The sequence below is a fragment of the Microtus ochrogaster genome, unplaced genomic scaffold (assembly GCF_000317375.1).
Source record: "Microtus ochrogaster isolate Prairie Vole_2 unplaced genomic scaffold, MicOch1.0 UNK3, whole genome shotgun sequence".
NCBI classification, from domain to species: domain Eukaryota; kingdom Metazoa; phylum Chordata; class Mammalia; order Rodentia; family Cricetidae; genus Microtus; species Microtus ochrogaster.
In genome coordinates this window covers 4,064,672-4,076,243 of record NW_004949101.1, presented here as the reverse complement: position 1 = coordinate 4,076,243, position 11,572 = coordinate 4,064,672, and the positions used below count along the sequence as shown (strand labels likewise).

Here is an 11,572-nt window from a genome sequence, read left to right as displayed (position 1 = left end):
CCCCCAAGTTTCAGGTCAAGTAATAGAGATATATTTTTCTTCAAGTTATTTTATAACAAATACACGTCTTGAGAATACAAAGTGTAATCCACACCCAAGACACCCCCCCCCCCAGGATCTCAACCACATGTGTAGACCCTAGAGTCCACCTTTTGCAAGCTTCCTCATTACCTTTGAGTTTGGAAGTCGTCCTGGATTAATAGGAGTAGAATAAGACCAGAGTTTATGGAACTTTAATAACATTTCAGTAACTCTTCAAGGACATGAAAACTACGAAAATTCATTGATGAAAGATTCTTTTGCTCTTTAGGGGAGAATTTGTCTACTTTATGTGGGCATCATCAACATATTTAAAATTTTGAACTTTGGTCCCTCAAGCCCTCCATCTTGCTGGAAAATGTATTTTTGGTTGTAGATGGTGGCACATGTACATCCCAGCACTCTGGGGACAGAGGTAGGAGTCTCTAGTTTGAGTCCAGCATGGGCTTCCTAGTGAGTTGAAGGCCAGACTGAGCAACAGAATGAAACCCTGTCCTGTAAAACCAAGATCTGGGGGGTGCTGGTCTAGCATGTGCAAGACTCTGGACTGGTACTTGCATGACATGTCTAACACTCTTAGAATTTCCCTGGGGAGCCCTTTTATCACACCTAAGCTTAAGCTAATGAGACAGTTCGGGATAAGAGTTAGTGATGGCCTGAGTAACAGTTGGTTTCTAGAGTGGATGAATCCATTGCCCGTAGTTTCCAGATGTTTTCCAGTTTATCTTGAGTAGTAACGGGGCATTATCAAGCAGTATGTTTCCATTGTTTGAAGCAATTATACAGGGCCTATGTAATTAAAAACGTTTGCCACCAAGTCTGAGGACCCGGAGAACCAACTCCTACAAATTGTCCTCTGAGCCGGGCGACGGTGGCGCACGCCTTTAATCCCAGCACTCGGGAGGCAGAGGCAGGCGGATCTCTGTGAGTTCGAGACCAGCCTGGTCTACAGAGCTAGTTCTAGGATAGGCTCCAAAGCCACAGAGAAACCCTGTCTCGAAAAAACCAAAAAAAAAAAAAAAAAAAAAAAAAAAAAAAAAAAAAAAAAAAAACCAAAAAAAACAACAAATTGTCCTCTGACAACTTGTGCTGTGTCACATAAATAAATATAAAAAAAATCAATCAATTGTAATGATATAAGTTAATCGCTCCAGTTAAAAAGTAAAGCTGGTATACATGCAGTCTGTGCAGGTGGGATCCTAGGCTGGTGCTAACAGGTTGCTAGGTGCATTGCTCAGAGAGGAGTGTGTGCAAAGTCCAAACTAAATGGAGTCCCAGTTTGTTAAGCTGTTCCCTAGGCTTGCATGCCTCATTACTTTGAAACTCATTGCTGAAAAATAATAGTAGGAAATATTAGAAGTCGTTCTTTTCTATAAGCCATGATGTTTCTGTGAGAGCATAGAACTGGGTGAGTACTCCAAAAACAGTACAGCTGGTACATGTGATAGTCTCAAGTCAGGTAGTGCTGTTGTGTGGCATGTGTGCATGTTGTGTGTTCAGACCCAAGGCTGCATTAAAGGGGCATGATGATGGTGCAGCCTGAATGAGCACAGCGAGGAGCACTTTAGACAAATTAGATGTTTGGTTTTGCATTAAGTTTTGGTGTTTGCACATTCAGAAACCTATTGTTGCCAATGGTTTTTTTTTTTTTTATCTTGTGACACTTGCCTTTGGATATGTGATCCATATGTGATTATAAGTCAGAGTTAAGGAGGTGGGGTTTAGTCTGTGCTCCCTTGTTAGGGATATTTGCAGATTTTATTGCAGAAGCAACACACACACACACACACACACACACACACACACGGCAGAGTTCATTCTTCTATTCCTGACTGGAACATTAGGTCAGTACAAAATGAAAAAAACAAAACAAAACCACAGTCATATAATGAGATTGGGCAAAATGGAGACAATGATCAAGGTTGCCACTTAAAATACGGGTATTATTTCACCATCATAATGATGAATGCTAGTCTAAATACTGTGCCAATATTTGAGATATTGGCTAAAGGTAGTAGGGAGTACACTTAGCTATAAATACATACACAGATATTAGCATGGTGTTCTTAGAGTTTTGTTTTGTTTTTCTTTTCTATTTTATGGACAAAGTGCACGATTCAAAAAGATTTAGCGGTCCTTGGCTTAGAATGCCACATTGGTCACACACTGGGAGATGACGGCAGTTTCTGGAGTGATGCTTAACACATAAGTCATGGTGTTTATGGATAATAAATTTGCCTTTGCAGTAAGCTGGAAAACATGTTTGTTTTTAGGCCATGGACATTTCCCATTCTGTACCATCTGTGGTTTGAGTTACTAGAGTTGCTGATTTATAAGAAAAGCCGGGATCTCCTTTCAGAGACTTAGTCTTGCTGAGCTGGAGTCTCTTAGGGGAGGGAATCACTGCTCTGCTTCTCAGATGCATATATGGAGACTGTGGAATGTCCTAGGCATTGTACCCAAAGTTGCAGATAAGATCCGGTACTAGGGCTGGAGACATGGCTCAGCGGTTAAGAGCACTGACAGCTCTTCTGGAGGACCTGGGTTCAATTCCCAGCACCCACATGGCAGCTAACAACTTGTAATTCCAAGATATAATACCCTCACACAGAGATTCATGCAGGCAAAACACCAAAGCAGATCAATAAAAATAAATAAATTATTAAAAAAAGATCCGGTGCTAAATTCCTTCCTAATGATTGATTATTCACCTCCCAGCTCTCATTGGTTCCAGATAAGAAACCAGAGTGGATAGGAGTTATTGGCTCATGTACTCACTCACTTTAACTGAAGAACTTGTAAGAAGGATGTGTGATGTTAAGAATGGCTATAGCATGACTGAAATCGTGTCATGATGCCTTATTTCCTCTTTTCTCCCTTTTGGTTCCTGGTAGTTGGAGGAGAGCAGATAAGTGCCATTGGACGGGGCATCTGTGTGCTGCTGGGTATTTCCGTGGAAGATTCACAGAAGGAACTGGAGCACATGTAAGATTTGGATTTCTAAGTCATTGCTAAGTCAAGGGCTATGTGCTGGCCATGCTGGCCACTCCTGTAATATTTTGTGCTTATAATACAAATTGTAATATTTTCTTGGTGGAGTGTAGTAAGGAGCCCACTTGTTGGTTTCTGGCTGCTTAGCCCCAGTATAATCACACAGAAACTGTATTAATTAAACCACTGCTTGGTCCATTTGCTCTAGCTTCTGATTGGCTAATGCTTACATATTAATTTAACCCATTTCTATTAATCCTACAATTCTTCCTCCCCCTTTTTCACAGGATTCCCGAAGCTACCTAATGTTTGACTATGAGTTTTTACACCTATTCCCATAAGTTACTGGATGAAGCTTCCCTGATGATGATTATGCTAGGATCTGGTCTAGAAGTATAACAGAGTATCATTAGGAATCATTTCACTGACTTTTTTTTTTTGTCTGTTGTGTTTGGTTCTATCCTAGGTCTCTGAGCTATCCCACGTCTAGCTCCTGGTCCTCCAGACAGTGTCAGGCATGGGCTTCCTCTTGTGCATTGGTCTCAAGTTGGACCAGTTGGTTGGCCACTCCCACAAGTTCTTCTCCACCTTTACCCCATGCAGGCAGAATAAACTGTAGGTTGTAGGCCAACTTTTCTTTCATGCCAACCAGTTCCCAAATAACCAACATGGAGACTCAATATTAATTATAAATACTTAGCTGATAGCTCAGGCTTATTACTAACTAGCTCTTACAACTTAAAGTAACCCATTTCAATTAATCTATATTCTCCTATGTGGCATTACCTGTCTTTCATCTTGCACCTCCTATTTCTTCTCCATGTCTTGTTGGTCACTCCTTTGACCTTACCGTTCTTCTTCCCAGTGTCCTTAGTATGGTTTTCCTGCTTAACCTTATTCTGTCTAATTATTGGCCAACCAACTTCTTTATTAAACCAATCATAGCCTAATTTATACAATGTACAGATGAGTTAATCCACAGCAGTTGGTTTTATGGCTGGGTTGGTGTCCCAATCCTGCCACTGGAAGCCTTGCCTGGCTACAGAAGATGGCTAGTTCAGGCTATGCATTCTTTATTACTAGGACTCTTAGCTAGGGTCACCCAAGTAGAGTCTTGAGAGTTTCCAAAGTAGGTTTCTACCTTGCCCCCCACGTGCCCCATAATTTCGGTCCTTTCTCACCCAAACCCCCCATTCCTCCTTTTCCCATCCCTACCCACCCCAGTCAATCCACAAAATCTATTCTATTTCTCCTTCCCAGAGAGATCTTTTAGTCTCCTTTTGAGCCCTCCCCTTACTTAGCATCTCTGGGTCTGTGTACTGTAGTGTGATTATCCCTTATTTTACAGCTAACATCCACTTATAAGTGAACACATACCATGTTTATATTTCTGGGTCTGGGTTACCTCACTCAGGATATTTTTTTTTCTAGTTCTATCCATTTGCCTGCAAATTTTATGGTGATCTCTTTCTCTGTATCTGCTGGCAAAATCTCACCTCCTTCACCCCAGAGTTCCTATCTCTCCTCAGAAGTCCTGTCTCTTCTCCCCTGCCTAGCTATTGGCCATTCAGCTCTTTATTAAACCAGTCTGGTGCCTTAGTTAGGTGAGTCAAAAATATAGACACATCTTCACAGAGTACATACAAATATTCAGTAACACCAGAGCTTGGGCTTTTTAGTCTGTAGAGTGGGGACTGGGACCAGCTGTTAGGGCAGTTGGAATGTTCTGTGGGTGGAACCTGGCACTTGGAGGGCCTCAGGGGAAGGTGCCTGGCCACTGGTGTGGCTCAGAGGGGCTGCTTACATCTCCCTCTCTTTTGTTTATTATTGATAAACAGTCAGGTTACTGGAAGGGGGCCATGTTATCATTAGACTTCTTCCTGTTGAAGAGGAGTGTCTAAGTCCTATGGGTGAACTTGATCTTCACCATCAGGGAGTTGCTGGCCTCTGGCTCTGCAGCTAGGATTTGGTAAACCTGTAATAGCAACTGATTAAAAGTCTGGTTAGAAATCTTTTGAATCTGTTGTTGAAATCTCGACAAGAAGTTTATAAGGCAGGGTGTGGCTAGTAAGATGGAAAGGAGGAGAGGGAGTTAAGAAGACAGTATCGATCCACATTGGTCTGTCAATAATCTACTGCCCAGAGGCATCAAGTTAGTTCTTGTACCTGGAGTTGTCAGATCTTGTCTTTCACTATACATGACTGGTTCACTAGAAGCAACACTCCTCCCCGAGGACAAAGATTGCCTCTCTCTGCTGCTAGTGAATCTTAGCCCCACCAGTTTTGTAACACTACAGCCGGCAGTGAGTCTATGCAGTCCTGGAGGGTAAGGTTGGTCTAAGCCACCCAATGGAGATCCCGGATGAACTGAGGAAAACCGATGGTAAATAGCTAGGGAGGCAGTCAGTCCTGTCGTTCCAGTGGTGACACCAGCTGCCATAGCCAGCACTGCTAGGGGATATGATCCGAACCTCTCCTGTGTCATGCCACACTGCTATAAACCCTGGGATGGGAATTGGCAAGGGTTCTTCACTGGTACAGCTCCTAGTTTTGGAAAAAGGGACTCCAAGGCACAGTCCCAGATCACTCAGCAGGTAGGCAGCGATAAACTTGAGTGCCATAGAGAATTGGGATATTGTGAATGTTTGGGCATTGGGGCTGGGTGGTAGGTAGTACTAAGGGTTATGGTATTATTTCAGTTTGCAGAGTCCAGAGTGCCCACAAAGTGTGTCCCTGAGGAGTTAAAGCAGTCTGTGAAACCGAAGAGAGAGAAGTGGGAGAAATAACGGCTGTTAGTGATGTTTGACTCAGAGCGATTAACAAGCAGCGAGATGAGAGACTCTAATAAGATAACGGGCGAGGGCACAAATGGTGGTCATGAGTGTGACTGGGAGGGACACAACTAGCATCTCCAAAGCTGTCAGCAAAGCAGAGCTTAAGGTCTGAAACAAGAGGTGGTGTGAGAGGGAGGTGCAATCAGTGTCATCTGAAAGGGGTGATATTAGGAATGTCAGGACTCTTGAGGAACTTTGGACCACTTCTTCTACCCTGTCTATACCTAGGGGCTGAGAGAGCGTTTGATTGTGTCTGATGGACAGCTGTGCTAAATGCAATAGTAAAGGTCACCAAGAACCCTGTCTCCCATCAGGGGTGCCATGGGTCATTAATTAGAATATAAAAGATGGTTATTTTGCATAAAAGGTAGAATGCCTTCCTGAATATGCATCATGTCTCCTATAGGATCAATAAGGGCAGGTGTTTTAGACATTCATTTAGGTGTTATAGGGACAAGTATCTTCTTTGGCAACTGAATCAGCCTTTGACAGTCTGATATAGAGCAATTTCCCTGCTCTGTGAGAGGTGGGGGTCTCCATATGTAAGAGCTACTCTGGACAGGTGTAGATAGGAAGAAATAGAGGAGGGGAGAACGAGTTTACATATAAAAGATTTTTAGATCATTTGTGCATTGGCAGAAGTTGCCGCCATTGAAAATTGAGCATGCCAATTTAAGCCATCAAATGTACTGAGTCAAGCTGTTTGTAGTAACAGCGAGGCTTCAATAAAATCAGAGTCCATGGAGGAAGAGAGGAGGGGTTGCAAATGAACTCCACTGGAGGGAGTTTCTGTAAGCTCCAAGTGGGAGCTGAGAGGCAAGAGAAAAGCCCAGGAGGGCATAGAGAAGCCAGAGAAGCTGGGAGACTTCTAGGAAGGAGCTGAGAGGCGGGAGGGACAAGGTCACAGGCACAGAAGGGCTAAGGAAGCTTCAGGGTATAATAGACAATTCCTAGGTGGAGAAGACAAGGAAACAGGGAGGGTTCCAAAGAGGAAGAGGGGTAAATGTCATAGGGTGGAGCCCAGGAGGGTGTAGAAGGCTCCAGAGAGAGGACACTTACTGAGTAGGAGAGGAGAGACGGATGGAGAGAGTAGGTGGAGGAAGAAACAGCTGAAGAGGTAGGCTCTAGAATTTGGAATCAAATATGGTGAGTGGCAGAAGTCAGCAGAAACAAGTGATCCATACACCCTTAAGTGAGTCAAATCAGCAACTTGAGTCAGTTTGAAATGTTGAATGGAAAGCAAGTGTAGCAACCTTTGCCGTTGCTACTACCTGAAGAGAGAACTCTAGACGGAGGTAGTGTTCAGAGCCCCCTGTGTTAGAATATGGGGCAGCGGTAAAAAGAGAAGACTGTGGTGGGTGACCCGAAGATTAACCTTTCTCATTCAAGTGAGGAAGATTGGCTGTGGCCAGAGCACACAGGTAAGGTGCTGTTCCTCGGACAGCATGCTCTAATTTTTTGATAAGTATGCAACAGGAAAGTTCTAGTTAGTGACCCAGAACCCTGAGGGCATATCCTTTCTTTCCTGTAACCTGGGGAGAGAAGGAGCTAGTTAAGTCCTGAAGATAGCAGGCCAGAGCCTGGAGGAGGGCCTGCTCAAGCTTCTGAAGTGGTTTAGTAATGAGTGCAAGAGTTGGTGCAAGGGACCGAGGGCCATCGTATAGTGGGCAGTCCTGAAGAGAGATGGAGGAATCCACTTCGTATGTACAGTGGGCAGTCCTGAAGAGAGACGGAGGAATCCACTTCGTACGTATAGTGGGCAGTCCTGAAGAGAGACGGAGGAATCCACTTCGTATGTATAGTGGGCAGTCCTGAAGAGAGACGGAGGAATCCACTTCGTATGTATAGTGGGCAGTCCTGAAGAGAGACGGAGGAATCCACTTCGTATGTACAGTGGGCAGTCCTGAAGAGAGACGGAGGAATCCACTTCGTATGTACCGTGGGCAGTCCTGAAGAGAGACGGAGGAATCCAAGAGGAAGAAACTGGCCATCTCCAGGAAGGACAGAATTTCATCCTTGGTGGTGGGGACTGTGAGTAACTGAATTATTTGCTATCTAGGCTAATGGCCTTGTGAGTTGGAATAGCTAATCCCAGATAAGTAACCTGAGGAGTGGACAGCTGGGCCTTAGATGATAAGACCCTGTTTCCCCTTCCCCTGCTGAACAGAAAGTTTAGTAAAGGTAGAGGCGTCAGCCTGGCTAATTTGCAGGGGTGGAGTACAACGATGAAGATCAGAGCCCGGCCAAATAGATGTGGGATGTTCCTACTGAAAACTTTAACGGTCTGCCTCTAAAGCTTTCACTCAGGGGAAAAAGACGCTACAATAAGTGAAGGAAGGGACTAAAATCTGAGGGTTAAAGAAAAAAAATCTGCTCACGTGTTTCTTTCTATACATGTCTCTTCATTGTTCTAGCCCGAGTTCTTGGGGGGTACCTGTTAGGATTCCTGCAATGTACTGGTTCTGTCCCACTCTGGCTGACAGCAGTGGCTGCGTGGTATAGTAAGAATTACAACAGTGATTCTTTTGGCAATGCAGTGTGAGGCTCGAGTTCCTCAGGGTCACCAAGGCAGACAGATTTATACACAGAGCAATAGCTGTCAGTTAGCATTTATGGCACCAGCTAGGAGTGGTGTGGTTAGTGAAGATTCCTGGGTGGGGTCAACAATGGAGGCTAAAAGGGAGAAATCATGTGCTTATCTACGTTCTTTAAGTATTAAGCTAAACTTCTATTGATCAGTAGATTTCATGATTAAGGTAAAAACTTTCTTTTCTCCATGCATTGCTTCCAAGCCTCTCAGGCCTTTTTCAACAGGCAGGGTATGCCGTGAGTGGTAACTAGGCAGTCTGCGTAAACAGAGGAATAAGGGTAACTTTTGGTCTGCTAGTCGCACTTTTACTTTGCTGGTTCCCTGCTAAGAGAAGCTTTTTAGCACCTACTGCTTTAAGGTAGTAGAGCAAAGAAAGGAAAGGATTTGAGCTTAATTTGCGCAAGAAATGGAACCTGACTTGGCAGTGCAGGTTTTTAGCGGGTCTGTAGGAAAGTTTACTTTTCCTCTGAGGATGAGCAAATGGGCTGATTACCTTTATCTTGTTATCTTCTCAGGGTAGACAGAGCAGTAAATCTCTAAGCTAAAATCTTGGGTTAAATAAACGCAGATGAAGGTAAATGCAAGAAGTTTGAGAATCTTTCAGTGCCGGGGTTAATTTAGGCTATTTTTTTTTCTCTGTAAGTGCGATAAAAGCAGGGCATGCTCATTTTCTATCCATCTAGTGACTATGAATCACCGCTTTTAGACATGTAGTAATTTTATGTCTTTGGATGCCTAGGTATGTCTTAAATGAAGTACTTTTGCCTGGACACTTAACACTGACCAAATGCCTGCTAATAAAGATAATTGCAGGAAGGCGGATCTCTACATTTACATTGGAGAAAGGAACAAAAACCTGGTAGTGGGAAACGGGTTTTTTGACTGGGTGACTCTAGCTAGGAAATGTTTTAAATATATCTCAAATGAATAGGGGAAATTGTTCCCAATAAATGATCAAATAGTGCTGAACTGTGGGAAATAAATCCCAAGCTTGTAACAGATGGGGATAGATGCTGTGGGACAATGGTCTTGTACTCTGTAAAAATTTGTCACTTTTATTGGTTTAATAAAATGCCGATTGGCCAGTAGCCCAGCAGGAAGTATAGGTGGGGCAACCAGAACTGAATTCTGGGAAGAGGAAAAGCTCAGTCTTGCTGTGGTCACCTAGCTGCAGAGTCTGCAAGATGAGAATGCCTCACTGATAAAAGGTACCAAGCCACGTGGCTAACACAGACTAGAATTATGGGTTAGGGTAAGATGTAAGAGTTAGTTAATAAGAAAGCCTGAGCTACTGTGTGTTTCTTTGGCACTGAATGATTGTGGGAGAGGGCAGGACAGAAACTTCTGTCAACAGATAAACTACAAGACAAGTCTACAGCAAGAAACAGCCAGTTCATTCATAAGGCGATAATTTCAATACACCTTGCATCTTGGCTTAATCCTCCACTGGAATTTTTGATCCTGATGGGTTTACCTCATGAAAAGATGGCTGAGGCCGGGCTGTGGTGGCACACGCCTTTAATCCCAGCACTTGGGAGGCAGAGGCAGGCGGATCTCTGTGAGTTCGAGACCAGCCTGGTCTACAAGAGCTAGTTCTAGGACAGGCTCCAAAACCACAGAGAAACCCTGTCTCAAAAAACCAAAAGAAAAGAAAAGGAAAGAAAAGAAAAGAAAAGAAAAGATGGCTGAGTATAAAGTAAAAGATTATTATATAATCTGTGGCTTATAACATGTTCCAGAACCCCTGGGGTAGGACCATCCAGGAGAGTTGGGTGGAAAGATGAGTTTCTAGCTCACTCCAGGTAAAAGCAAAGATACTTTGTTACTAGGGATCTAGAGGTGTGGAAAAGAAGGCATCCTTCAAGTCTAGGACAGAGAAACGGGAGGTCTCTGGGGGGATGGTAGAGAGGAGAGTCCAGGCGTCGGGTGCTGCAGGGAAGAGGGAACCACTGCTGAGTTGTTAGGTCAAGATCCTGAACCAAGCAGTAGGTTTTATTGGGTATTTTAATTGCTAGTATGGGGAAAAAGTAGGGTGCTAAAGTTTCTTTCTTAGAGGTCATAGATAAGAGGCTTAAGTCCCCTGAAGCTATGGGGAGAGCCCGGGTGATATGTTTGATGAGGTTGGTAAAACCATTACCCTAACTTGACAATAGAGAAATGAGAAGGAGAGGTAGATCCCTAAAACTCCATTGGAAATAAACAGGAGCCCTCAGTGTCCAGAAGGAGAGGGAGAGAGACTGCTCTGGTACTGTGATGTCAACCTGAGGCTCCTGGACAGAGAGCAGTGACCAGGTCAAAGAGCAAAGGCCCTATCAGTAGTCCATGACCAAATCAGCTGGGGGTGGTCTGGGCTTGATGTCTTCATGCCTTGAGGAGCATGGGGGCAGTCAACACCCCAATGCTCTCCTTGATGGCACCTTGGACATAGCCAGGTGGTTTATGAGAGTTCAGACAGGCCCAGGCCCAATGACCTTCCAGTCCACATTTAAAAGAGGGACCCTGAGGTTTTTGGTCTTTGGGAGGCCAGGGAGCCTGGGCAGATGGCCAGTCAAAAGGCCTTCACCAGCATCAGGTATTTTTGTTTTCAGGCTTTTTATCTCTCCCATGATACACCTTAAAGGCATTGCTAAGACTTCTGCCTGTGGAGTCAGAGGTTCTTTCTCTGGACATGTAAGTTTGGCCCTAATGTCAGGGAAACTCTGGGAGAAGAAGTAGGTCCTAAGGAGTTGTTTTCCACTAGGGGTCTCTGGATCCAGACTGGTATATTACAAGGGGATCTTTGCGGGTTGGTCTAGGAATTGAGATGGATTATCATGTTTATCCTGGATGACCTCTTGGAATTTTTTCATTTACCGCTTTAAGGGTAACCTTTGAAGACCATCTAGGAGGCAAGTTACAAATTGATCCCTAGCAAGGACACCTCCTGCAGTATTGTAATTCTCTTCAGGGTCCTAGTCAGGGACTGCCTCCCCTGACTGGGTGGGTAGCGTGTGCTGAGGTGGGAGATAGGGACACCAGGGAGGATAGGCAAGAAAAGAAGGGACTGTGGGTTGAGGTGGATGAGGGGGAGGCTTGTTTGTGTGATCAAAACCAGTGGAGAAAGCCGGGCAGTGGTGGC

General features: G+C 44.2%; 1 protein-coding gene across 1 annotated transcript in view; it reads left to right on the top strand.

The window, feature by feature from the left end:
• Dtd1 (D-tyrosyl-tRNA deacylase 1) overlaps nucleotides 1–11,572 on the top strand; it is a 179,725-nt gene that overhangs the window by 1,344 nt on the left and 166,809 nt on the right. Inside the window, exon 2 of the mRNA XM_005365501.2 lies at nucleotides 2,934–3,024. Coding sequence (XP_005365558.1) covers nucleotides 2,934–3,024 — 91 coding nt within the window. The remainder of the gene's footprint in view (nucleotides 1–2,933; nucleotides 3,025–11,572) is intronic.